This window comes from Balaenoptera physalus, assembly GCF_965194825.1.
Source record: "Balaenoptera physalus genome assembly, chromosome: 11".
In the NCBI taxonomy this organism is placed as follows: Eukaryota; Metazoa; Chordata; class Mammalia; order Artiodactyla; family Balaenopteridae; genus Balaenoptera; species Balaenoptera physalus.
The window spans coordinates 2,411,609-2,437,783 of record NC_138896.1 but is presented as its reverse complement, the minus strand read 5'-3'; the positions used below and the strand labels follow the sequence as shown (position 1 = coordinate 2,437,783).

Genomic DNA, 26,175 nt, shown 5'->3' with positions numbered 1-26,175 from the left:
GAGGCCCCTTTCAGGTTCTAGAACTTTCTTCCCCAAAGCTAGCGCCTATTTGGGAGTTCCTTGCATTAACATGAAGTGTGATTTCCTGAGTGTTCAGAATTTGCTTAATCATCGTTTGGAAGTGCTTCTTAAGGACATACTCCCTGGAGATGGTAACAGAGACGCTGTCAGTGATCTCCGGAAACCCACAGCCCGCCCTCGCATGGGGTTTGGTGGTGGCTTTTCTTGGGGGGTGGAGGCGGGGAAAGGGCGAGGGTTTGGGGTTTGTTTTTTTTTAAACCAAATACTTGAGCTTAAAGGTCTTCAGAGTGAGCTATACTGACCTAAAAGATACTCTAATCCCAGTGTTTTAACCACAAGGACTTTTGTTTCCTAGAAACCTGCATTGAAATAGGTGGGGAAAGCTATAGTAATATAACCATGTCACTTCTTTCTAAAAACACGGACTTGACGGAGGTTTTAGTGTCCTGATTCCTGAGAGATTTAATAGGGGAAGTAAATACGGACTTCGACCAACAGATCTGTGATGGTTTAAATTGTTTAGACGTGGTTTTGTGGTTTCTTACTTCTTGCCCATCCATGCCGTTTGGCCTCCCTGACCGCACGCCAGCCCTGGGGAAAGAAGACAGGAGAGTTTGGGGTCTTCCTTGGCGAGCAGCCAGAGTCTGATGCTGTGGCCGCTTCACCAAGGTCACGGTGGGTGGGCAAGGGGCACCGGGGAGTCAGGGCAGGGAGCTTGTGCTGGGGCTTTCTGCACGTGTTGAGTGGGCCTCAGTTCCAGTTTGAAAGTTTGGTGTTTTCCACCCTTGCCTGATTTATTTTTGGCATTTTACTCCCTGCTAGAGCCTTGCTTCAAAGGAGATAAACACATGTAGAGGGAAGTCCAGATTTCACAGCCCTTGGCACCATTTCACGGCTGTGTAGGGAAGTTGATCAAGTTGTAGGTTAAGCTAAGACCGCAGTCAGCGTCTAAGAAAACTTTATAAAGTGACTGTTTTCCGCACACGTTCTATCTGGGACTGGACAGTATGTACTGTAACGTCACGCGATAGTTTAGATGGAAGAGGGGGACCGGCCCGGTCAGCGGCTCTCGCCCGATGACCTCGTCCCCGCTCCTTACTGGGTCTTTTGCTGGACATCCTGCATTTCTCGTCCAGCCGGTCCCGGGAGGCTGCCTTTATGGGCTGCACTGCAGGCCCTCTTGCCCTCTGGCTCCCGGCTGAGCCTGGCCAGCGGGGCGGAGGGCGGGGGGGGAGCACCGGCTGGAGATCTGAGGGAGGGGACAGCGAGGGGGCGGCATTTCCCTCCCCTGCTTGGTCCCTGTAGAGTTACCATCAGTCAGGGGCCCCCTGCACCCCGTCTCTGAGCTCCGGACTGTCCTTCCCCCCTCTCCCTGCTGTCAGGAGCCCCAGCTGTCTCTCCCAGCTTGCCCACCCTTTTGTGAATAATCCCTCCATTAAAATCTCCTTGGAGTCCTCCGTTTGAGCGGGACACCTGTGTCCCGTTGAGACCCCGTCGTATTTCTCTGGGGCTGCTGTCACAGTTACCAGGCACTTGGTGGCTTGGCTGAGCTAACTTACGGTCCTGTAGTTGGCGCCAGGCTGAACTCAGGGTGCCCGCAGGGCTGCAGTACCCCTCTGGGGGTGCTGGGAGAGAATTCACTTCCTTGCTTTCTCCACCTTCTCGCGTTCCTTGGCTCCCGGCCCACTTCTAGTTTCCGAGCCCGAGGTGGCTGGTCAGGTCCTTTTCACAAGGTCATCTCTCTGGCTCCCTGCAAGGACAGGCTCTCCGGGTCCTTAGATTAGACCCACCTGGACAGTCACCTCACCTCAGGCCCTTCACCTTCGTCACGTCTGTGCAGCCCCTTTTGCCGTGAGAGGTGACACAGTCACAGGGTCTGAGGATTAGGACCGGGGCACCCCCGAGGCCGTTATTCTGCGCATCACAGATCCTGACTGCAAAGGCTCTGCATCACAGATTTGGGGGTGCGATTTTACCGGTCATCTGGTGGGGGAGGGCCCCAGCTCTGGGGCAGCCGGTGCGCACTTGAACTCCAGTGCTTTCTAAATCACTTGCACATGTCTGTACCCGACAGCCCTTCCTGAAGAAAGCACAAGGCTCGTTTGACGGAGCCTGGTCTTCCTCAAGATTCCATCCTTCCTCAGGGAGCCTGGATTCGGGGCCGGGGGCTCTGGCTCTGAGGACCATGTTTGTCCCACAGTTCCTAATCCTAATTAATTCGCTTAATGATTTTAGCAACCATTTGGGAGGGAAAGATTTAGAATCATTTCTACAAGTTAAAAAAAAAAAATCCAGGATCTTTCCTAAAGTGTCAGGACAGGGCAGACCATGTCTGGTGGGCGACAGGGACGTAGGACGCGGGAAGGGGACCCACGAGCTGCTTGGTGCCCTGTCTGTCATCTCTGTTAGTGATCCCAACACACTGTGATGCAGGACGGTTAGCCCCATGTTACAGAGAAGGGAAGTCGAGGTAAACAAGAACGGGTAAGTTAGACTTTGTTTTCCTTCATTTCAGGAGACCCAACTAAGCCATGCTTAAATTTATTTCTGTAAACGGGTTGGGTTTGGACCAAACTACCTATAGAGTCTTTGCTGATAAGGGCTTAGTGACCCCAGCACAAGTCAAGGGAGGTAATGGCTAAAATCTCGATAAGAAGGTTGACTTACGTTGCGTTGAGCTTGCAGCCTTGGCCCCTTTCTCTAAACCAAAGTGACTGATGCGGATGCCCAGAAGCCTAAGGGATTCTGAATGAAATTGTGTCCTGTAGTTCCCGCCCCCAGAGTTTCTAGAAATTACATCCATCTCCTGCACAGGGCAAGGCCGTGCACTGCTGAGTATTGCTTTTTTCAAAAGCAGCTTTATTGAGAGATAATTTACATACCATAAAGCTCCCCCATTTTAAGTCCCCAATTCAGTGAGTTTTAGTATATTTACAGGGTTATGCAGTCACACCACATGCTGAGTCTACAACATTTCCATCTCCTGCCCATTTGTCGTCACCGCCATTCTCACCCCAGCCCTAGACAACCACGAATCTACTCTCCATTTCTCTCCATTTGCCCTTTCTGGGCATTTTGCTCCTAGGTAGGTGCCTTGTCCTAAGTCTAGGTGTTTGGGGTACCAGGCGTGGACTTTGTTCCCTTGGCAGATGGAGTCCAGTTGCTCTGTGAGCTTTCCTTCCAGTTCACTCTGGCTGTGTCACATTCATCTGTGTGGTGGAGGGTTCTGCTTTATTTGGGACACGTGGCAGGTTAGCTTGGGAGGGATGGAGAACAAGGGCCTCCCCATCCCAATGGGCCACCGCTCCCCGCTCCCCCCCGGGCCACGCCTAGAAACACATCGCCCCTAGTGGTCACCGAGCTCTCACCGGCTGGCGCTGCGGCCCACCAGCCCAGGGGGCGCGCTGCCCTTTCCCGAGATGCAGAGGATGGGCCCCTGGGGGCTTCACTTTCAGGTCCGCACCCCTTGTGTACAGGTCAGGCTACCTTAGTTTAGCCTGTGATCCCTTAAATTTTCTTCTCATCATATAGTTGAAACCAGTCGGCAGCCGGCTTGGCCCTTGGCTCCACCAGGCCACGGGTAAGGTCGGGCCAGGCTAGTTAACAGCCCAGAGAAACGGCTTGAAGCCGCTTGCCCGGGGTCTGTGTTGACCGTGGAGCCACTTCCAAAGGTCAGCAGCTTCTCAAGACATTGAATGTTGGGCGTGTCAAGGTTGGTGTTTGGGGAAGGTATTATTGATTGTGTTGAATTATCTCCCATGTACTTGGGAACAGACTCGACAACAGGACGTGGTTCCCGTCTCTCGTCTGTTGTTGTGCGGTACTCTTGACCTGTGTTCCCTAATCGACAAGTTGAGCGGGTGCGTGCCTATCCCCCGGGGACCTTCTACCCCTGGGCCTCCCCGGGTGGGTCCAGGAGGGATACAGACTCGGTGCGGTGCTCATCCAGCACCCAGCGAGCGCCGGCGGTCCCAGGGATGCCGTGGCGTCCGCCCCGCGGCCCCACCCGGCGGTGACGGCTAACCGTGTCCCTGTCCACGTGCAGGTTCGGCCGGCGGCCCGTGCTGCTCTTCTCCGTCATCTTCATCCTCGTCTTTGGACTGACCGTGGCGCTGTCTGTGAACGTGACCATGTTCAGCACACTCAGGTTCTTTGAAGGATTCTGCCTGGCTGGAGTGATTCTCACCCTGTACGCACTACGTAAGTAGGAGCCTTCACGGCGGGTCTTGAAGAAATGAGGGGACGTGTGGCCGCTGCGTGCTGCGATGCGGGGAGGCGGGGGGGGCGGGCTGTGGAGGCAGCAGCTTCTGGAGGTGCGGACCACAGGCCTCATCTGCTGTGAAAACACTTGTTCCCACGTTGCGTCTCTAACCCTCCCTTCAGCCCGAGCTCCAGCTCAGGCTCAGGGCCCGTCAGAGGACGTGGGGGGCTGCATCGTGGCCCGGAGAAGTGGGGATCGGCCCGCAGTGGGCGTGGACGGGCTTCTGCTTTCCCCTGGGATGTTCTGTGCTCACGTTCCGTGCACTGCCAAACCTGGACGTATCCGGGCATCTCTGCGCTTGGTTCCAGAAGAGCATACCAAGTGCTTGCTCCAGTTTGGTCCGGGCTCAGTGTTCTGAGGGACTCCTCAAGAGTGTTTCTTGTCTTTTTTTCTTTAAGACTGCGCCAGGTCCAGGCTTCCCACCTCCACATGTGGCTTAAGTGGTCTGGACCTGAACCCTAAACACTGGTGCTGGGAGAGCAAACGGCAGTCTCTTCAGGGTGAAGAAAATTTCCATCGTGTTTGTGGCCCTTTTAACTCTCCTGTCAAGGATGGTTGTCTCACTTCTTTGTAGTTGGTGGTTCCTAGCACAGGGCCACAAGCCCACAAGAAGAAGGAAGGTTTTAGGCGTTTACTTATTTTCTAGTTTTATACCTTTTAATCACAGTGTGGAAAGAACTGTTAGGACTAATGTAAGATGATTTATGACATGTTTTCTTTTTCTTTCTTTTTGACAACATAGGCAGGATAGACTAAGTAGCAGTTTCCAGTGGGGTCAATAAGGATAGCTCTGATTACCTTAAAGTACGGCTCTCTTAGTTTAGTCTATGATCCCTTTAAATAACACTTTTAGATAGCCTGGATTTTGTTCCCTTACTGTAGAGAACAGAAGTATAGTCGATTATAACGTAGCTTTATAACCACAGAGAATAAAAGGGCTACAGACGTGTTCTCCTAAAGTCACTGTTGACAGTTCTGTTATCTTCTTCTGACACTGAATTGAATTGTGGTTTCTTAGAAATCACCGTTTCCAGGTTATTTGCATTTATTTTGGAACCCTTGCTCTTGGGGGTTCTTAAGGAATGTACGTGTTCCAGGGCAGTGGGTCGAGGTGATGTCTGTTCGGAGGGTGTGTTTCTCTGAACAGACATCATGCGCGGGGTGGGCCTGAGCGCTTCCACTCAAGGTGCCTGGGCCGTTCTCCATTCCTGCCCACCCGTCCGTCTGTGCAGAGCAGCGGCTCTCGCGCTCGTTCTGGAGGAGGGTCTGGGCCCTGCTCTCAGGCCCCCTGGACCCGTGTTGGTTCAGGCGCGTGGGCGTCTGCTCTCCAGGCCGCCATCCCCGCGGGGCTCCGGTTCCCCCAGGAGGACATCCATCCTTTGCTTCCTCGAGGACGCTGTTCCCGGGGACGGCTCTGCACGCTGGCAGAATGGAACAGCCGCGCTTCAGACACTTAGCAGAGAAATAACCTCCATCTCACCACCCCGGTGCTTAACCACATTCCGTGGAGAGAATGTTCGTGGAAAAGAGCCTTAAAGCAAAGCTGACATATCGGTTTTATCTTGCATGCCAACTGCTGGCAGAGACCTCAGAGGACCTGGGGGGACCCTTGGGGCCCAGCGGGAGAGGAGCCTGACCTGTTAGCCCTGCCGGCCTGTGATAAGGAAGGAGGGCAGGGGGTGGCCGGCCCTGGCCATCTCTGCAGACTACCCTGAACTCAGCCGGACCTGGAGAGACTTTCCCCCAAACGGCATCATTTCAGCCTCACGTAGAATCGCCATTGTCCCTGTGAAATCTGTTGCTGTATGTACTGTGAAAAATGAAGCTAAGGCTGTTTTTTCATGAGTTTACACAGTGAGCTCTTTATAGTAGAACGTTCTCTGACATACTTCAGAACCATACGAAGAGTGTGCTTATCCCGGGAGACGGCTTTGCTGTTATCTTACCGGCACAGATCATGTAACCCAGGCATCTGCAAACTTTTTTCTGTAAAGGGACAGGTAGTAAATATTTTATTCTGTTGCAGCTACTCAGATCTGCCGTCGTATCCTGAAAGCAGCCATAAATAATATGTAAATGATTAGATGTGGCCGTGTTCCAGTAGGACTTTGTTTAGAGGCAGATGGTGGCCAGATTTGACCAGTGGGCCGTCATATTTTAGCCACTGATAAGTGATTCTCTCTCTTTCCACTGACGCTGGGAAGCTTGGAAAGCTTAGAATCTGATCTAGCATGTGTGTGGGCTTGACAAGTTGAGCTTTAAATGCTGGCCCCTCTCCTAGTTTTATTTGAAATTTTCTGTTTTCATTTCTCCTTTGTCCCATTTTCCTATCTCCATAATTTAAGTATTATTTTATTATATGGATTTCTGCACACAGTCTTAAGTTTTCTTGGAAATGAAGCAAGGCGTAAATAAATAGTTATGTTTTCTTAGATTGGGATTATGAGTCAAACGTCATGACAAATACCATTGCAATGAAAATTTCCAAATATCCACCAGTGGCCCGTTGTCCGAGTTAATACGATATCTGATATAGTAAAATTAAAATAAAGCAAAACGATATAAATGATTACTTGGAGTTCATTGAGATAATATTTAAACAGCGTAAATCAGGAAAGCTAAGTTTGGGAAAGGAGACTCAAAAAAGGAAATAGAGTTGTAACGGGCAGACAGCATTGGGGTGGGTGTGCTGCGTGCTGGGCTGGGGTAGCCCCTCTCTCTGGCAATCTTGGGAGAAGACAGGCTGGTGACAAGAATTTAAGAGACCAGCTCTCAGTCCGTAGGGCAGGTGACTCTGAATTTCCTGATTAGTGTGCTTGCTAACATGTTATACACTAGTATATATGCTTAGTGAATGCTTGGGAATTTGTTTTGCTTAAAGGAAATGCTTCATAACCCTGGTCACAGGGTCGAAGTATTTCTTGACTCTAAAGAAAAGTTTTTACGTTGGGGAGGTTGATTATTTGGAAGATACATTTTTTACGGTCCTGACATTTTCTCCCCCTTCAACTGGCAGGTTTTTAGCTTACTTAATGCATCTGCTGGAAAGGTCTGAATTTTCTCAGAAGAGACCTGGATATCGTTCTTTTTTCAGCCTTGCAGGTTCTTGGCATTGTAAGAAGGGAGAGTCATGATTTTTGCCGACTTCGTTTCTTGCGGAGCTTGCCATGAAGGTGGACTCTTCATTTTGAGACATGATACTGACATGTGAAGGTTTTGTGCTTTTACGTGCAAGGCTGCTTAAGGTTTTTCCTGTTTTGGAATTTGTCTAAGGTACATTCCAGTTAAAGACTCTCTCCTTGAAACTTTAGTTTCCTTCGGCTCACCAGAAGGAGATGTGGTTGTGTAATTAGGACGTAAACTAGAGACGGTTGGCATCTTCCCAGGAGTCTGTACCTGTAAGCATGTTGGCAGGAGCCAGAGACAGCGAGCCATGCCGGATGGTTAGTGGCAGCTACAGCCGAGCTTCCTGCCGCCTCTGAGGCCTCACGAGACACTGAAATAATTAAACACACTTGGGCCACCCTGGTGGCTTCATTGTAGCCCTTTAGCTCTGGACCCGGAAAAAAAAAAAAAAAAAAAAGGTATAAAGTCTTGACTTAGCTGGGCCAGCAGCAGGGAACCACAGACAGAGAAAAGAAGCGAGCATCACATTTCCTTATTCGTTTATGAAAAATAAAGTCTTGTCAGAGACTAAAGAAATAGACTCTTTTCAACACGGGCAGCTGTGATTTGTTGTGGTGTGAATTCTCTTTCCAACAAGGATTCGTAACCTCACAGACACGGTGATGCAGCTTTTGTAAAGATGTGTCCTTGTTTAAAAGAAGCCCCGAGAGGTTATAGCTTTTTGAGTTGACTTGATATCAGATGTAAAAAGTCCTGGGGGAGAGGAATGATTTTAGCATACTCTTTTGAGTTTCTCTCCTCGTTTGATCTCTGTCTTCCCCGCCCCACTTTTAGCAACCTCCCCCGACCCTGAGCGCAAGTAATGAGCCCTGCTTTTTGCCAGCAGAGACCATGCCTTACTGACGGTGGGTGAATAAACATTACTTTTTTGTTTTTGTTTTTTGGCCTAACAACAGTTAGGCCAAAAAACAAAACAATTGTTTTGTTTTGTTTGAACAATTTCCTTGAAAAATTAAAAGCTTCATGTTCTCATTATAATAACCCTCCTCAAACCCAGACAGCATACATAATTGGACGAATTTTACACATCATCAAGGAGTGACCAGAAATTTTACAGGTGACTAAGTTACTGATTACTTTGCAAAATGAGGAGCCAAGTCTTAACTGGTAAGTAATCTCTGAGAACCTTGAGTTTGCTCTGGGTGGGGTGATGCTCTGTCCTCACGAGCTCGTGAGGCAGGTGATGGACCTGGGCTCAGGCTGCGTAATTTCCATCGTGCTGCGTGACTTTCTTCCTCGCGATTGCCTGTGTTCCTATAATTTGATGTTCTTCGGAACTAATACTCCTTGGGACGTATTTCAGTCGACAGGGTTTCTGAGCATCAGAGCTGTGCTGTACGTAAAGAAGACAGTCCACTGAACCGTGGCACCAGGGAGTGAGTCACTGAGCTGTGTGGTCAAGTATAGGCGACCCCAGCTGGCTGATGAGCAAATATTGGCACTGAGTTTGGGTGAAGGGGCAGTTTCAGTATAAGTGACCCCAGCTGGCTGATGAGCAAATATTGGCACTGCCTTGGGGTGAAGGGACAGTTTCAGTGGAAGTGACCCCAGCTGGCTGATGAGCAAATATTGGCACTGCCTTGGGGTGAAGGGACATTTTCAGTGTAAGTGACCCCAGCTGGCTGATAAGCTAATATTTGCACTGCATTGGGGTGAAGGGACAGTTTCAGTGTAAGTGACCCCAGCTGGCTGATGAGCAAATATTGGCACTGCGTTGGGGTGAAGGGACAGTTTCAGTATAAGTGACCCCAGCTGGCTGATGAGCAAATATTGGCCCTGAGTTTGGGTGAAGGGACAGTTTCAGTGTAAGTGACCCCAGCTGGCTGATGAGCAAATATTGGCACTGCGTTTGGGTGAAGGGACAGTTTCAGTATAAGTGACCCCAGCTGGCTGATGAGCAAATATTGGCACTGTGTTGGGGTGAAGGGACAGTTTCAGTGTAAATGACCCCAGCTGGCTGATGAGCAAATATTTGCACTGCGTTGGGGTGAAGGGACAGTTTCAGTATAACTGACCCCAGCTGGCTGATGAGCAAATATTTGCACTGAGTTTGGGTGAAGGGACAGTTTCAGTGTAAGTGACCCCAGCTGGCTGATGAGCAAATATTTGCACTGCGTTTGGGTGAAGGGACAGTTTCAGTATAAGTGACCTCAGCTGGCTGATGAGCTAATATTTGCACTGCGTTGGGGTGAAGGGACATTTTCAGTGTAAGTGACCCCAGCTGGCTGATGAGCTAATATTTGCACTGCATTGGGGTGAAGGGACATTTTCAGTGTAAGTGACCCCAGCTGGCTGATGAGCAAATATTTGCACTGAGTTTGGGTGAAGGGACAGTTTCAGTGTAAGTGACCCCAGCTGGCTGATGAGCAAATATTGGCACTGCGTTGGGGTGAAGGGACAGTATCAGTATAAGTGACCCCAGCTGGCTGATGAGCAAATATTGGCACTGCGTTGGGGTGAAGGGACAATATCAGTATAAGTGACCCCAGCTGGCTGATGAGCAAATATTTGCACTGCGTTTGGGTGAAGGGACAGTTTCAGTATAAGTGACCTCAGCTGGCTGATGAGCTAATATTTGCACTGCGTTTGGGTGAAGGGACAGTTTCAGTGTAAGTGACCCCAGCTGGCTGATGAGCTAATATTTGCACTGAGTTTGGGTGAAGGGACAGTTTCAGTATAAGTGACCTCAGCTGTATGATGAGCTAATATTTGCACTGCGTTTGGGTGAAGGGACAGTTTCAGTGTAAGTGACCCCAGCTGGCTGATGAGCTAATATTTGCACTGTGTTGGGGTGAAGGGACATTTTCAGTGTAAGTGACCCCAGCTGGCTGATGAGCTAATATTTGCACTGCATTGGGGTGAAGGGACAGTTTCAGTGTAAGTGACCCCAGCTGGCTGAGGAGCAAATATTTGCACTGCGTTGGGGTGAAGGGACAGTTTCAGTATAAGTGACCCCAGCTGGCTGATGAGCTAATATTGGCACTGCGTTGGGGTGAAGGGACAGTTTCTCGTGACTGTGTGCTTGGCCATCATCATCTGTTGCCTCTTTCTTCCCCCACCTGCCCCGTCTTCGGATGCCTGGGTCTTCCCTGCCGCCACCCTGGGAGCCAGCGCCCCGTTTTGGTGGGACCAGCTCTACCTACAGGGCTTTGTCCACCAAGGAAGTGAGTCAGAGTTTACCCAGCACCTTTGACAAACATTTATTTTTAAACTTCAGAAGAGTTTTGGTTCAATCCAGGTTCAAAACGGCATGGTTGGGAAATCAGAACGGACTTAGGTTTCCCCATCTGTCTTTTTCTTCACGGGAAACACTTTACTAACCCACAGGCAGACTGTGACGAGGGAGGGAGCAGATGTATGAGAGAAAGGTAACGAGGCCTTGGTCCCCTCGCCTGCCTTCCCCGTCACGCCTCCCAGGAGCCCCAGCGCTCTCGGGATGCTGCTGTAGGGCGGGGGTTCCGGCAGGTTGGTCCCATCCTCCCGAGGGGTTGAGGTGGCACAGCTTGGGGCCCTGTGGCTGGTCTGAGACTGGAGGGCCGAGTCGTCCAGCAGGGAACCAGGAAGCGCCGCCGAGGACGGTGTTTCTCGGAGTAGTGGCAGTTCTGCAAATAAAAATGATGAAACCTCTCTCCCCCTTCTCACGTACTAGCCGCTACTTGCATTTATATGGAGACTTTTCTCTGAAGAAAGTGCAAATGTCTGTGTGTCTCTAGGGCGTGTGAGGATATGTTGTGTCACCTGCACGTCAAAGGTGGAAATACGAGGGCAGAGGAAGGGTATGCGGTTGGTGGCATCACTGAGGCCCGGATACCCAGTCTTCTGCTGAAAGTTGGGACAGAGGTTCGTGTGAGTGGGCGTCAAGTGCATATTCCTTTGGGTGTTTTGAATTTGGTGAAGAGAGTCCTGTCTCAAAATCAGCGGAAAAAATAGAAAATATTTAGATATCTGGCGTTCTAAAATGAGAGTATTTGGATGCCTTTTCCCCCCTGCAGTGGAGGATGTTATTAATGCTGTGTCCATCCCTGAGGACTGGGTGTTTCCCAGACTGGGATTCTAGTGGTGCGTGAGGGCTTCGTTTGAAACAAGCTGCTCACACACTAAAAGGGGAAGGAGAGAGATGTGGAGATCAGGAGATCCAGGTGTAGCGTGAGCTCCATGGTGGACCGACCGTGTGCCTGCAACAAACTGCTTTATCTCTAAGCTTCTGTCTCCCTCTCTCTCAAGTCAGGGCACAGGTTTCAAAGTGTGTCCCGTGGAACCATTTGTGGAGAAAATGGGTAGAAAGCAAAAACAAATGGATTCTAGGTGTTAACATTGACTACCGCTGTCAAGATAACGGCAACGACAAAACCAAGTGGAAACCACCGCTGCCCCCGTGCTTTCCTGCTTAAGCATTCCATGGCTTTTCATTCTAAGCTCAGCCAGGAGCCCCTCCCGGTGCTGAGGGTTTCATAGCCCTCAACAGGGGCCACGAAGGACAGGAACCCGGGGATGCTAGGCCCTGAATGGTGTCCTTCTCCGGCCCGCGCTGGCAGCCTGAGTCGCTGCTCTCTGGAGGCTGCAGCGCTGAGGGGCTGAGGCCAGAGGTGACGTGGGAGGTGAGTGGGGGGCAGGCTTAGCAGTTGACCGTTTCCCCGTCCCTGTGGTTCTCGGGCCTGCCTTCTAGGCCGCAGCTCCACCACCCGCCCCCCCACCCCCGCCACTTCTGGGAAAGCCTTTCTTGCCCACTGCACCCTCCTTTCTCGCCACACGTTTGCCAGGTGGGCTCACAGGTCTGTTCCAGGGATCCCGTTAGACGCCACAGGGTTTTATTCTCTCGTCTGGAAAGACAGGAAGGGACACAGTGCTGGAAGCTGTGCCGACTGGAAGAGGGGGTTGAGGAGAAGTAAGAGAGCGGTGTTAGACGGACTTTGTTTTGTTTTTCACTCTTGAAACAAAAGAGAGGAAATGAACGTCACCTGGAAAGCAAGTGAAAAAGACCAGGCTTCTTTAAAAACATCCAAACGGATCTGTGGGAGATGAAATCATGACTGGTTTGCCCAGACTCCTGTTGGCAAAAAAAACCATAATCTTGGCTGAGAGAATGGAGAGAAACGCAACTCCCGTGACGCAGAGCCCTGAAGGTTTGCTGTCAGCGACCGTGTGCCTCTGTGTCACGCCGGAGCAACTCGGCTTCAGAGAGTCTCGGTTTTGTTTTGGTGGCTCTCGTGAAAACAGGACTGCTTTCTCCTTCACTCATGCACTCGGCAAGCATTCGGGGGCTTACTAGGTGCCAGGGGACCGTGATTAACTTGAGCACTTACCGGGTACCTAAGTCAGGGGCTGAGCACGCAAAGGCAGGCACACCTTCCTGCCCACCGGGACTCAGAGTTTAGTGAGGGAGCTGCAGGGCCAGGCCCCGGCTGCACTGAGAGTGTCGGAAAGCAAGCCCGAGCTGTGAATTTGCTAGGGTCAGGGGGAGTAGGTGTTAGCTATTTGCAGTGGATACTCAGAGGGCAGAGGAGCCTAGAGCATTCTGGGTACTGTGGGTGATCAGGGACCAGCTGGAGCCTAGTGCATTCTGGGTACTGTGGGTGATCAGGGACCAGCTGGAGCCTAGTGCATCCTGGCAAATGTAAGTGATTAGGGGCCTGGTGGAGCCTAGAGCATCCTGGGTAATGTGAATGGTTAGGGACCAGCTGGAGCCTAGAGCATCCTGGGTAATGTCAATGGTTAGGGACCAGCTGGAGCCTAGAGCATCCTGGGTGATGTCAATGGTTAGGGACCAGCTGGAGCCTAGAGCATCCTGGGTGATGTGAATGGTTAGGGACCAGCTGGAGCCTAGAGCATCCTGGGTGATGTGAATGGTTAGGGACCAGCTGGAGCCTAGAGCATCCTGGGTGATGTGAATGGTTAGGGACCAGCTGGAGCCTAGAGCATCCTGGGTGATGTGAATGGTTAGGGACCAGCTGGAGCCTAGAGCATCCTGGGTGATGTGAATGGTTAGGGACCAGCTGGAGCCTAGAGCATCCTGGGTGATGTGAATGGTTAGGGACCAGCTGGAGCCTAGAGCATCCTGGGTGATGTGAATGGTTAGGGACCAGCTGGAGCCTAGAGCATCCTGGATGATGTGGGTCATTAGGGGCTGGGTGTAGCCCAGAGGCTGAATCATGAATAGTGAAGCCTGGGAAGGAGGCTGGGACAATGCACAAAAAGACTGTCCTCCGTGACCTTGGGACAGTGCCAGGCTACTGCAGGGTCTCAAGCAGAAAGGTACCGTTTTAGATGCACGTTTTGGGGGGATTGCTCAGACTGGGGCGGTGGAGAGGAGACCAAGGAAGCAGGCCAAGCTGAAAGCTGCAGGCGGTTGCAGCATCAGGGTGAGGAAGGAGAGCCTGGATGAAGGCTGTGGCCAGGGGGAAGGAGGGACTTTGAGGAGGTGGGACCTGAGCTTAGGTGATTGGAGAAGGGAGCGCAGAGGACCTGGTGACCAGCTTGGGCACCTGGATAGGTTTTCCTCCAAATGGTGGGGTGAGGAATAAAACCCAGGCTTTCAGATTCCTAATCCTATAGATTTCGAAGCCACCGGCCCCTCCCCTCTTCTGGCAGGTTTGCCGGGGGAAGATGACAGCTTCAGTTTCAGATATGACGAGTCGGGGGTGCCTTAGGGGCACCTGGGGTGATTGATTTAGCAGGTGACTGGCTGTTCGGAAGTTCAGGAGCAAGGTCCGCATGTCCTCGGCATCAAGGTAGCAGTTACAGGCCCCGGCATAGCTGAGTTTGCCCAGAGCCTGTGTAACATGAGAAGTAAATGGGTGGAGGAAGAGGAACCAGTGAGGGAGGTGGGAAGGAGTCGCCTGCGTGGTCAGTGGAAAGTCAGAATAGCCGGATAACCAGGGCGCTAAGGAGGGGCCAGTGAGAGTGTCCAGTGATGCAAGAAGAGGATTGAGAAACAGCCCTGGGATGGAGCAATGGTCGCCCAGTAGGTCAGAGGTAACCGGGGCAAAAGCAACTTCCATTTAGTGATTAATGTAATCTAAATCATTTCAAGCATAGGTTTTAATTTCTGTCTTCCCCAGAGGGATACATCTTGTCCTCATGTCAAGTATTTTAGAAAGAAAGTAACTTTTTTTTGGTGAAATGTATGTTACATAAAATTTACCACCGCAACTGTTTTTAAGCGTACAAGTCAGTGGCTTAAGTGCATCCACATTGCTGTGCAAGAAAATAACAAGTAATTGTTGATTATAATTGGGTAGAAAAAATGGAGTTTAGAAGGCAAATCAGTAATGAGTCTTTTCTTGAAGTCACCTGAAACAGTGCATTCTCTTGGCTCAATAGCTGGGAATTCAGAACTGCAGTTGAACTAGAGATGCAGTTTTGTCTTCCAAGGGATGTCATGTTGCTCATGCCGGAAGCAGGGTCTGCACACTCGCTGTGCGCCCACCCGCCTTCTCGTCCACACGCACGCATGTGTGTGTCACACGTCAGCAGCTGGGAAGATGCTGGGAAGGGTTTGGTGTTGGATGTAAGCCAAGCCCCACCGCTCGCCCAGTGTGATCTTGGGCGAGGTGCTTAAAGACTCTAAATCCGTTTCTTACCATGAAGGGTGGTGCAGAGAGTTGAGAGGATGAACGTAATCGCCGTCAGTAAACCACGAAGATCCAGAGAAGTGTGGGTGGGCGTGTGTGTTCGTGCATGTGCTTCTGTGCGTGTGACGGCCACCGCTCTGCTGAAAGCAGGAATCCTGTGCTGGGATCATCAAGCGTTTCCTCTTCCAAAGGGCCTCATCCGAGGGCTTCCCTGAGCTCACAGCAGACTCGGAGCACTTAGCTGGAGGGGAACATTGGACTGGGGCTGGCTACTCGCTGGGGGTCACGGAGGAGAGTCACTGTGGTGGGGACAGGCGGGGTAAAGATCCGCTTCATAACCGTTTCTCCAGCAGCTGGCTTAATAAACCACCTCTCCTGCGACATCCATCCAGAGCCCCACAGGCTGCATTTTTAAACTCCGAACCACTTCAGGGGCAGGAGAAGATAATAAACTAAAGGAAAGGTTCTCCTGGACAAATCATACGAGGGGCCCTCGGCTCTTCTGTTGGACCCCAGTACCTGGGTACCCGTCACACCCAGAACACTCCATTCCTCGCTGAGAAAGACACAAGGAAATGGAACACTGGCAGCTGTTTTCAAGATCTCACACACATATTTTTAAAATTTCATACTAACTGTATAAGGTAGCTCCTACTAAGACCCCCATTTTACAGATAAGGAAACTGAGACCTCTAATCCCCGGGCAAGTGGGGCCTTTCAGGAGGAGCTAGCATTGAGTGGACTTTACAGTGTGCCTTGATGCTGTGCTGAGTGCAGAATCAATAGTTCAGTTACTCCACCCCTTAACCCTATGATTTGGGCACCACTGTTATCCCCACTTTACAAATGGGGACCTGAGGTGTAGGTGAGGTAACTGGCCCAGGACCACAAACCCAGAGTTGGAGGAGCCAGGACTGGAGCCCAGGTCTCGGTGGCCCCAGTGCCCATGTTGGTAACTGCCATGTCGTTCCTAACAGCCCTAATATCATTTTAAATGTGTACAAATATCCCATAAGGAGTTTGCATTAGTTCTTACAACTTCTAAATGACTATAACACCAAAGTGTTAACGACCTCCAATTCCAAAACCAATACGATCCAAATTAATGGCACTTGAATATGATGGGTGAGGGTCTTTTCCTGAAACAGAATCGCCCGTTCAGCCTTGTTGGGTTAAGCAGCAGAAAGACATGGCTTCAGATCCAGTCTCACATTTAATCTATTTTGGCATTTGGACTTGAAAAATCCCAGCGTCCGGGATGCCTGTTCACGTAACTTTGCTGTCTGAGATGGTGTTAACAGCTTTGGGGCTTTGCCCGCATGGAACACTCATCCTTCATACCCACCACGCCTCGGCCCCTCGACGGCCCTGCTGACTTGTCTGCTTCTCTTGACCATAAAGTGAGATTTGTGGCATTATTAAAATATTAGCTAAACAGGCGCTTACTCCAGTGCTGACCGGGGCTGAGCCGGGAAGCCATCACTACGTCCCGTGTCCTGGCGCTCCTGTGCTGATGAGCATGGCCTTTCCAGGGACGGCCTCAGCCTGGTCACGTCCTGGGGTGCTGGACACCGTGGTGGCTCCCGTCTCCTGCTGCTTTGTTCAAACCACGCTTAAGCCTGCCTCTGTGCAGCCAGCCATGGTGACCTTCGGCCTTTGGACTGTAGATCTAGACACGAACGTGGTCTGAAATCTCAGGTCCCTGCTGGGTTCCGGGCTGCTCAGCCAGACAATCAAGGTGATGCTTGTGTGAATATATATGGATTTCCATTGACATGAGAACACAAAATTTAAAGGTTCCTGCAGATCGCCAAGAACGTGTCCTCAGGTGGCCAGAGACGGGCCTCCCCCAACTCAGGAACCCGCGTTCTAGAGTCTAGAGTCCAGCCCCAGCTGGTGACCCTCTCCCTGTCCTCGTTCCTGCCGCCCTCAGCTCCTCCCACCCCCATCACCGGGGGGATGGCTTGGCTCCGGCCTGCCCCCCCGCTCCCCGTCCCTTTCCCCGGTCAGCTGCCTCTCTGGCCTCATCCTGCATCCTGAGGACCAGGCACCTTCCCAAGAGATACCTCTGTCCTCTCACCCAGGAGCCTGGCCGGCGAGTGTGACCTCTCCACAGGGAGTCACCGTGGGGGGCTGGGAAGGTTTTCCCCAAGGGCTGGGGCCTCCGAGGGACGTGGGCGCCGGGTGCGGTGTCCCGGCGTCACTCTGTAGGCGGAGCACAGCCATCGCCGGCTTTTTGCGAAAGTGTTTGCTCCGTTCCGTGCTTCGGGGAGAGAGCTCTGGGGGCCTTGCCCTCTCATCCCATCGTGGCTGGCAGGTAGCAAGAGTTTGTGCCGTTCTAGTTCTCGCTAGTTCTAACCAGTTTGAACCAGAATGTCCTCTTTGTCACGGAAGGCGTCCCTGCAGAAAGTTCAGTGGAGAGCCCATCGTTGAGATCTCTCTTTCCCATGAATGAAATTTACCAAGGCCATTCCTCTTCTTGGCGCTTTTGTCACAGAAAAGGTGGTCTCCTCCGGAATCATCCTTCAGCATCCGTCCTCGTGTTTCACCCTGCTCCCGGCGGCGCGGGCTCCCAGCCACGGCCGGGGATTGCTGTTGCATCTTTGATGTGAGCCTGGAGTCCTCGGGCTGTCGGCTTGCTCTGGGGTACTCGGATCTCTCTCTTTAAGAGGGTGTAATTGAATCACAGAACACACCACCCCGGGGGGTTAAGGCTGACATCCCGGGAGGGGATCGTGGTGCCCAAACCTTGTTTTTCCTTTGTGATCGTCACCCAAAAACCTGGTGCTGGTCTCTGACCCGTTCGTTTATTTTCCGTTTCCCTTGTGGGGTCACTGTAGGGTCTTATTTCACGTTCTCTCCAGGGGATAATTGTTCTTTTGCTGTTTTTCCAGGCTCTTCTTTTTGGCATTTTCCCCATCCACCTTGTGACAGGAGAAGCAAGTGTTTGCACAGTTGGCTTTTCTGTCTCATCACCGCTGCTTTGGCATCTCTGTGGGGCTGGGGGGCCAGCAGGGCGGGAGGGGTTGCTGTCTGCTTTCAGCGCACGAGAGAGCATCGCTTAAGGCTCTCATCCTTCTTCAGGGCTGATAAGGCAGCTGAGAATAAAAGAAGAGTTGAAACCTCAGGATAGTTACCTTCTGAAAAGTTACACAGACCTCTGATCTCTTCAAATATTGGGAATTATTGTGAACAGTTTATAAACATGAACCTGAAGGATTTGGGTGAAGGAGTGTGGTGGTTACACGTCTAAGTTATAGAAGAAGAAATAAAATGGGAAAACACACGCCTTTATTTTCTCTCCCATTCTCTCTCACACGTCAGGCTGTGAGACAGAGCAAATCCATCATCATAAACTCTCTCTAAAGAGGTTTAGACCAGAGCTTTCCAAGAGACCTTGCAGCAGGGCTGGGAGTTTGCTCTGTCTACGTTGCCCGGTGCTCTGACCCCACCACATGTGGCAGCTGAGCAGTGACATGTGGCCGGGGACTGGGGCACTGAATCTGTAAATTTAGTTACTTTTCATTAATTAACTATAAGTAACCGCATGTGGCTAGCAGCTGCTGCTTTGGTCAGCGCTGCTGGAAGCTTGGCGTTGAATCATCTCGGGATGGTTTATTTCGCCAGCCCTGACCTCCCTACCAGGTTCCACAGCCCTCCACGCAGCTGCCTGGTGGGAGTCCCGCTTGGCCCTTGAAAGCGTCTCGGGGTTAGTGTGGCTGACACAGAGCCCTCGTCCACCCTCAGTCTCACAGCCACGGCCGCCGCGTCTTCCCAACCTCAGTCCAGACCCTCAGCCTCACGGCCACGGCCCCCGCGTCTTCCCAACCTCAGTCCAGACCCTCAGCCTCACGGCCACGGCCCCCGCGTCTTCCCAACCTCAGTCCAGACCCTCAGCCTCACGGCCACGGCCCCCCCGTCTTCCCAACCTCGGTCCAGACCCTCAGCCTCACGGCCACGGCCCCCGCGTCTTCCCAACCTCAGTCCAGACCCTCAGCCTCACAGCCACGGCCGCCCCGTCTTCCCAACCTCAGTCCAGACCCTCAGCCTCACAGCCACAGCCCCTGTGTCTTCCCAACCTCAGTCCAGACCACCGACCGCGCGGCGGCTCCGGCCGAGGGTCTGAGTCGCTTTCTCCCCTCTCCCCCTTGATCAGCAAGTCCCTCTGATCACCTGCTGAGGACCTCGATTCCCTCCACCCCACCACAGCCCCCGAGGCAAAGCCTTGCCATTTCTTGCCCTCAGTAGCTTCCAGAGCCGTCTTCCTGCTTCCTGCTCATGCCGTGCAGCTAATTCTTCACTTACAACCAGGGTGATACCTATGCATCCGGAACCAGGCCTCGTGCGCATCTACTTCAAACCCTCTGGGTTAGTTAGCCGTGGCTTCACTGCGGAAGCCTGAAAACCAGAATGACAGGGGTTTAAACAAAGTAGCTGTTTATTTCTACCGTCACCGTAGTCATCCAGGCGGGCATGGACGGTCTCCTGAGCCTGGGGCCCGGACCCTCCCTGTCTGCTAATCCTGCCTTCACGTCCACATTCCAGCCAGCACGGGGGTGGAAAAGAGGAGGCGGGAACGCCCTTCCCATTAAGGTCACTGCTCGGAGGTCGTGGGTACCACGTCTTACATCCCCATAGTAACCTGCCCACACCCAGCTGCAAGGGGTCTGGGAAATACTGTCTCATCTTGGACAGCCGCAAGCCTGCAGGAGACGGGGTGGGGTGCTGGGGGGTGACCCGTGGTCCTTGCCACACCCTCCAGTGGCTTTCACCGTGCAGCCCAAGGTCCTCACTGCAGCCTGTGAGGTCCCGTGACCTCACTCCGTATTCCAGCCAACCTGACCTCCTTTCCATCCTCTACGTGCCAGGCTCTCACTGCTTCCTCGGGTCACTCTTAGAAGCCTCTCCCTCTGCCTGAGATGCTCCATCCCAGACCTCTGCAGACCTGGCCATGTTCTGTCGCCGTGATTCTGCTCATGTGACGTCTGCAAAACTTCCTCAGACCCTCCATCTAACCATCAGCCAAATTATTCCTTTAGGACCACCTGCCTTTTTTTTAAGCATCTACCACCCCCTGGAAAGATATTTATTTATCTGAATCTCCATGAATACCCACCCCCCGCCCCCAGCTCTGGAGTAGAGTCCGCAGAGCACGACCTTCCCATTCTTCTCCCCTGTATCTCCGGCACCTGGGGCTGTACCCGGCACAGAAAGGGTGTCTAAACGTGATTTGGGTGAATGAATGAATTCATGGAACGTGATGAAAATCTGTGCAGCTCTGTCACAGAGTAGAAGTATGTGTGTGGCTGTAAAATATTAAAGCTGGAAAGGCTGGCGTTCTCTTGGTCCCATTCCCGCCTATTAAAATGAGGGAAAAGGACGCGTGCTGTCCCGTAGGTGGTTATGAAGAGGAAAGGTAATAGCTGGGGTTTCTCAGGAAGCCTCGTGAGCTAGACGGCTGTGGGCTGGATGCCAGAAGAGTTGGCTGGGCTCAGAACCGATGGCTCAGCCCTGCACTTCCACGGCTGATTGATACGGGCTGCTAGCAGAACAAGGTCTCAGTGACCCTGTGTGCAGACGACGTCTGACAGCACAAAACGCGGGGCTGGCCAGCAGGAGCGAGGACACAGGTCCCCGTCCTCCTTGTCTTCACCACGATTGGTTGACTGCCCGCGAGTCACTGCTGTCGCCTTCACCGTAGCTCCGTGGCGGGGAGGGGGGATCGCAGCCCATCCTGTACCCTCTGCCCGTGGTAGGTACTCAGGAAGAGCTAAGAGATGGGAAGAGATCTCATGGGGGGTTTTGGTGAGTCTGTAAAGAGTCAGGGTGTCGCTTCTCCATCCACACAGCTCACGAGATGCACTTAAAGAGCGGACCCAGCATCCGCAGTAAACGGTCTGCTTCCCTCGCGTTGGGCGAGCGGGGCCCTTAGGCCGGACTCCAGCGTCGGTGTCAGGGTCCTTGGCTCCGCTGCTGTCCGGCCGTGGTTTCACAGGTAGCCAGCGTTTTATTTAAGCTCTCAGGACCTGAAACTAAGGTTTACGAAATAAAGCAGAGCTGCCTAGACTCTGTACCTTCCCTTAGGGTCTAGCAATGCACACCAGGCTCGGGAGTGCCAAGGGTCCTATGCGGGATGCAGGCCGGCCCCCAGTTTCCACCCCGTCCTTCATAGATGAGACAGACGGATAGTAAAATGGGGCCAGGGTGGCCGCAGAGGATACGCTTAGCCCAGGTCCCTCCTAGGAGGTCGTAAACCTGCAGGGAACACTGAGTGTGCCCAGAGCTCTGGGCCCCTCGGAGCATTAGGTTTACTTCCGGCTCCCAGCTCCTCCCGTGGGAGAGCCTGCCGGGGAGGTCATTGCACACGTGGGTAGAATTCTTGGCCCGCATGTGAAGGGTTTGCACTAGGACTCGACTAGGCTCTGGGCAGGAGGAGGAGGGGGCAGGTAGGGGACCCAGGGTGTGCCTGGATCGCTCTGCATTCTTACGTTGTGGGTGAATCGTTAAAACTCGGATCAGTGCGCTCTGTGATTTGAGGCCAGTTACTTGAGAGGCTGAATGTATGTAAAATGTCCAGGTGTTCATGCCTTTTTCTTCTTCGGGATCATTGGATGAGAGGTTTAGCTTAGGCCAGGAGGCGTGAAAAGAGCCCCATTCCCTTATGCCTGATGTGACTCCCAGCTGGCGGCTGTTCCAGATGACGCAGCAGACAGATGGTGGCAGCTGGCCTGGTGACACCGTGCCAGGAGGGGGGGGGGCTCTTCATTTCATCCAAAACGGGGCCTTTTTTGAAACACAGCATTGTGATGTCCCTTTGATCTATGGCCCACCAAAGCTGGCTGAATATTATTTTTTTTAGGACAAATGACATCAGGGTTGCAAGTTAGTAAAAAAAGGCACATGCTGAGGGCAAATCTTTAAAACTGGCTCCAGCAAGGCAGCCCCCTGCCAGCAGGCGTGGGGTGGGTTTCGAGCAGCTGGTGACAACCTGAAATGCACGCGTCCGCACCGTCTCCCCTCGTGCCGGATCTGCGGGACTTGATTGCGATGCCTTCACAAGTCAGGAAGAACCACCTGGCCCTGGGTGTCTGCTGCACAGGCCCCCGGCCAGGTGACCGTGCAGGGGCTCCATCCCCCCGATGAGTTTAGACCTTTGTGAGCCTGGACGAGGCTGTGATTGCAGGAAAACAGCCTGAAAAGGGGGAGAAGGGGGCGGTCGGGGAGCGGCGGATGAAAGACGCCAGCCGGCTCTGTCTAGACATTTACCCTGCCCTCCACCTTCTGTCCCTCCTCAGAGACGCTTCCCTGACAGTTCACGCAGAATTCGCCAGCTTATTTCTCTTACCACACCCTGATTCTTGGCATTCACTTTTTTAAAAAAATTTATAATTGTGTTATAAAGCACATAATATAAAACTTACCATCTTAGCCATTTCTAAGTCACTGTGTTGTGTTAAGTACACTCACGTCGCTGTGCAGCGGTCACCACCATCCGTCTCCTGCTGGCACTCTGTCCCTATTAAGCACTGTCTCCCCCCCCCGCAAGTCCCCGCCACCCACTTTCTACTCTCTGTCTCCGTGCATCTGTCCCCTCTAGGGACCCCACATCAGTGGCATCACACAGTACTTGTCCTTTTGTGTCTGGCTTATTTCACTGAGCATCACGTCCTCAAGGTTTATCCGTGTTGTGATATGTGTCTGAATTTCCTTTGTAAGCCTGAGGAGTATTCCATCGTCTCTCTAGACTGCGTGCAGTTTATCCATCCATGGACACTTGGGTCGCTGGCACCTTCTGGCTTCTGTGAAGAGTGCTGCAGGGAACATGGGTGTGCAAATATCTCTTCGAGACCCTGCTTTCAGTTCTTTTGGGGGTGTGCCCAGAAGTGGGATCGCTGCATCATATGGACTCACTGTTTTCATCCGCAAGACCAAAGTGTTGGCCCTGGCCCGCTCTGAGCCCCGGGCTGTCTCCAGCACTGCGTGGCCTGGCCACCGAGGAGCAGACCCCGCGGGGTGGGTGTGACCAGCGGTGCCCGTCTCCTCTGGGCACGAAGAACAGGCTGTCTCGGAAGAACCACCAGCCTCTTGTGGCCGCTTTATTTGGAGCCCCTCCCCCGACTCTCCAAACAAGCAAATTTTTTAAGGGGGGACGGGGAAGAACGAGTCACAAATGCCCGCTTAACCAAGTTCGTAGCTGTGGGCTTTGTTTACGGTTTCCGTGGAACAAGTGGGTTTTTCTTCTTCCTTCTCTGTCTCTGGGGCTGAGGCTTGTCTGCCGTCCTGCAGGGCCTCCTTGGGGCCGCCACCCCACAGCATCCCTTCCTGCTTCCCTCTCATCTTCCCTCTGGTCCACTTCTGAATGAACGCCTGGGGAGCTCTCCGAGCCCTGGTGGCATCGGTGGTGTTTGTTGCTAATGTCGAGCCAGGTCATTTAATAAATCCATTTGCCAGGTAATTAAAGACCTAGGGGGAGTGTGGAAAGATGCTATTTTTTAAGCCTATTGAGATCTCCTCTTTGTGTCCAGCAGGAACTGATGTTTAATGGGGAGTTTGAGACCCGCGTCATTCAGAGTGCGATGCACTTAACGTGGCAGCCTCCTGCTTGAATTCAGAGCTGGGGCGCTTGTCGCGGTGTCTCGGTGGCCTAATGGATTATTCTGTGGATGTTCTTTGGAGAAGGTGAGCTGAAAATAATCGGTGACCAAGTCTGCCCTCATGACATCCCAGCTGTAATGCATCTCTCTGTCCTGGTAACAAAGGGTTCTCTGAGGAATACTTTGTTTTGAGGACAGGGGTTTTTGGTTGGGGGCCAGTAGCAGGCACGTGTGTTTGGTACCATAATGGGGAGGAAACAGGTGCCCTAGTCTCTGGTCAGCACTTGTACCCTCAGAGGTCATCCCTGAGGAACCCAGAGACTTTTAAGGGACCAAGATGATTAGGGCCACAGTGAGGGGCCGGTTGAGTCTGTAATATTAACTCAGCAGTTGTGCAGTTCAGTTAAGACGTCCACGTTTTGGAACTGTTTGTTTTACTGTGGTAAAATGTATGTAATGTAACATGTACCGTTTCAAACCTTTTTAAGTGTACAACTCAGTGGCATTAAGTATATTCCTATTACTGGCACCACCACCATCCATCTCGGAATAGTTTTCATCTTGCAGAACAGAAACTCTGTCCCCATTTAGCACGAACTCGCCATCCGCCTCCTCCCAGACCCTCACACCCACGTTCTGCCTCCTGCCTCTATGAATCTGACAACCGTAGGGGCGCATAGCAGTGGAATCATCTAGCTTTTGTCTTTGGGGGCTTACTTCACTGAGTGTCATGCTGTCAGGGTCTATCCACGGTGTGGATGCGGCACATTTTGTTTATCCATTCATCCGTCGATGGTCGCTTGGGTTGCTTCCACTTCTGGACTGTTGTGAATAACGCTGCTGTGAACGTGTGTGCACAAATGTCTCTTCAAATTCCTGCTTCCAGGTCTTTTAGTTATATACTCTGAAGTGGAGTTGCTGGATCATATCGTTTTGAGGACTTTTAAAGTCGCTATCTTCTTTGGAGACTATCTGGTCTAACTTCCTACGAGCATAATAAGAGTTTATGTTGACATTTTTTCCAAATAGAATTAACAGGAGGCAAAAAACACGGTCATTGTTTAGTAATTAAGTTACAAGTTTGAAGTAGGTGGTGGGGTGATGAAACCAGAGAGAGTGCTGTTTTTATGTTTTATTTTCTTTGTAGCATTTAATAATAATAATAATGATTATTATTATTATCATATATGCATGTTTCTTCTTGCCACTAGAGAAATGTGCTTTTGAACTGATTTTCCTACCGATATGATTTTAAAATATTTACAGCATTCATCGTTCCACTTATCTGTTCTCTTAAAGAATTAAGAAGCGTTTAGATAGAATGCTTGTTTAAAATGGGTCTCGTAGATTAAAATCTGTTTTCGTAAAGTTGACATGACATGTGTTAGGGGAGTCTTTGTTTTAGAGAAGGAGCACCTGCTTTGCAAAGCGTCGCCGCTGGAACGTCTTTATCGCTGTATTCTCTACTGGTGCACTGATACTTAATTCAGCGTGCAAAATATTGGTTTACACAGTGTGTTCCTGCTCGTAACGGTCCATAGTTGATACCCTTCAGCTGTGTTACGAAGGGCCTTGTGGTTTTGGCCTGACACCTTAGTTTTGTTTGTGTAGCTGGTGGTGCTGTCAGTGACAGGCAGGGACCAGCATTGCTCTCAACCCCGCAGAAACCCAAGGGGACGTCAGGACAGCAGAATAAACTGACGTTGCCACAGCAAGAAGAGTCTTTTTAGAAGACGGCTCTGACCGTGTCTTTTCACTCCATGGCTTCAGTCTTCCAAAGGCTCACGTTGCTTTGGGAACAAAGTGCCCGTTTTTCACGGCGGCCTGTGAGGCTTCTCAGCGTGGCCTGGGGACACCCCCAGCCCTGCTTCCCCGCTGCCCCCTCATCTGCTGCTTCAGTTCCTTGAAAACTTCGTCGTCTGTAGCACCTCTGGACTTCTGCACAGGTGCTCTTTGCTAGAACAGCCTTCTGCGACTTCTTCTCAGGGTGAAATTTGCTCAAGTCCTCAGGAGACAGATGCGCCATTTTTTCCAGAGATTTCTCCCGGCATCCCCCTCCCATCTGAGTTGGGGGCCTTCCTCACTCATCACAGTGAGTCTGCTTTCAAAAGTCAGTTTGATTAAATACCAAACAGACATAAAAATGCCGACAAGTCACATATGAAGGCTTCTGACACCAGGCACGTTGGAGGATTGTGACCATCGCTTTGAAATGTCCTGTGTGTCCCTTCCCAGCCACCCAGGTCACTCCTGCCCTCCCGGTCACCATGAGCCTGGCTTTTGTGTTTCTCCTTCCCTTGCTTTTCTTCATAATTTTGCCTCATCTGCTGGGATCCGCGAACAGTATATCATTTAGCTTTGCATGCTTTTCAACTTTTGGTAAGTGGAATCTTGCAGCATGTGTTCTTCTGGACGTTTTTGTTTTCACTCGGCCTTTTTTCCCAGGTGCGTGTGTGTGGCTCTTTGCAGCTGTAATGCGCTCATTTCACTGCTGTGTGAATAGCTCACCGCTGTGTGACCCCCTGATTGATTTTTCATGGAT

General features: G+C 51.7%; 1 protein-coding gene across 7 annotated transcripts in view; it reads left to right on the top strand.

Moving 5' to 3' along the window:
- SLC22A23 (solute carrier family 22 member 23) overlaps positions 1 to 26,175 on the top strand; it is a 153,261-nt gene that overhangs the window by 35,779 nt on the left and 91,307 nt on the right. For 6 of the 7 annotated variants that reach the window (XM_082413180.1, XM_082413178.1, XM_082413177.1 and 3 more), the window contains one exon: positions 4,067 to 4,221. The exons of the other annotated variant lie outside the window; for it this stretch is intronic. In XM_082413180.1, the coding sequence (XP_082269306.1) occupies positions 4,067 to 4,221 (155 nt within the window). The remainder of the gene's footprint in view (positions 1 to 4,066; positions 4,222 to 26,175) is intronic. 7 annotated transcript variants of the gene reach the window in all.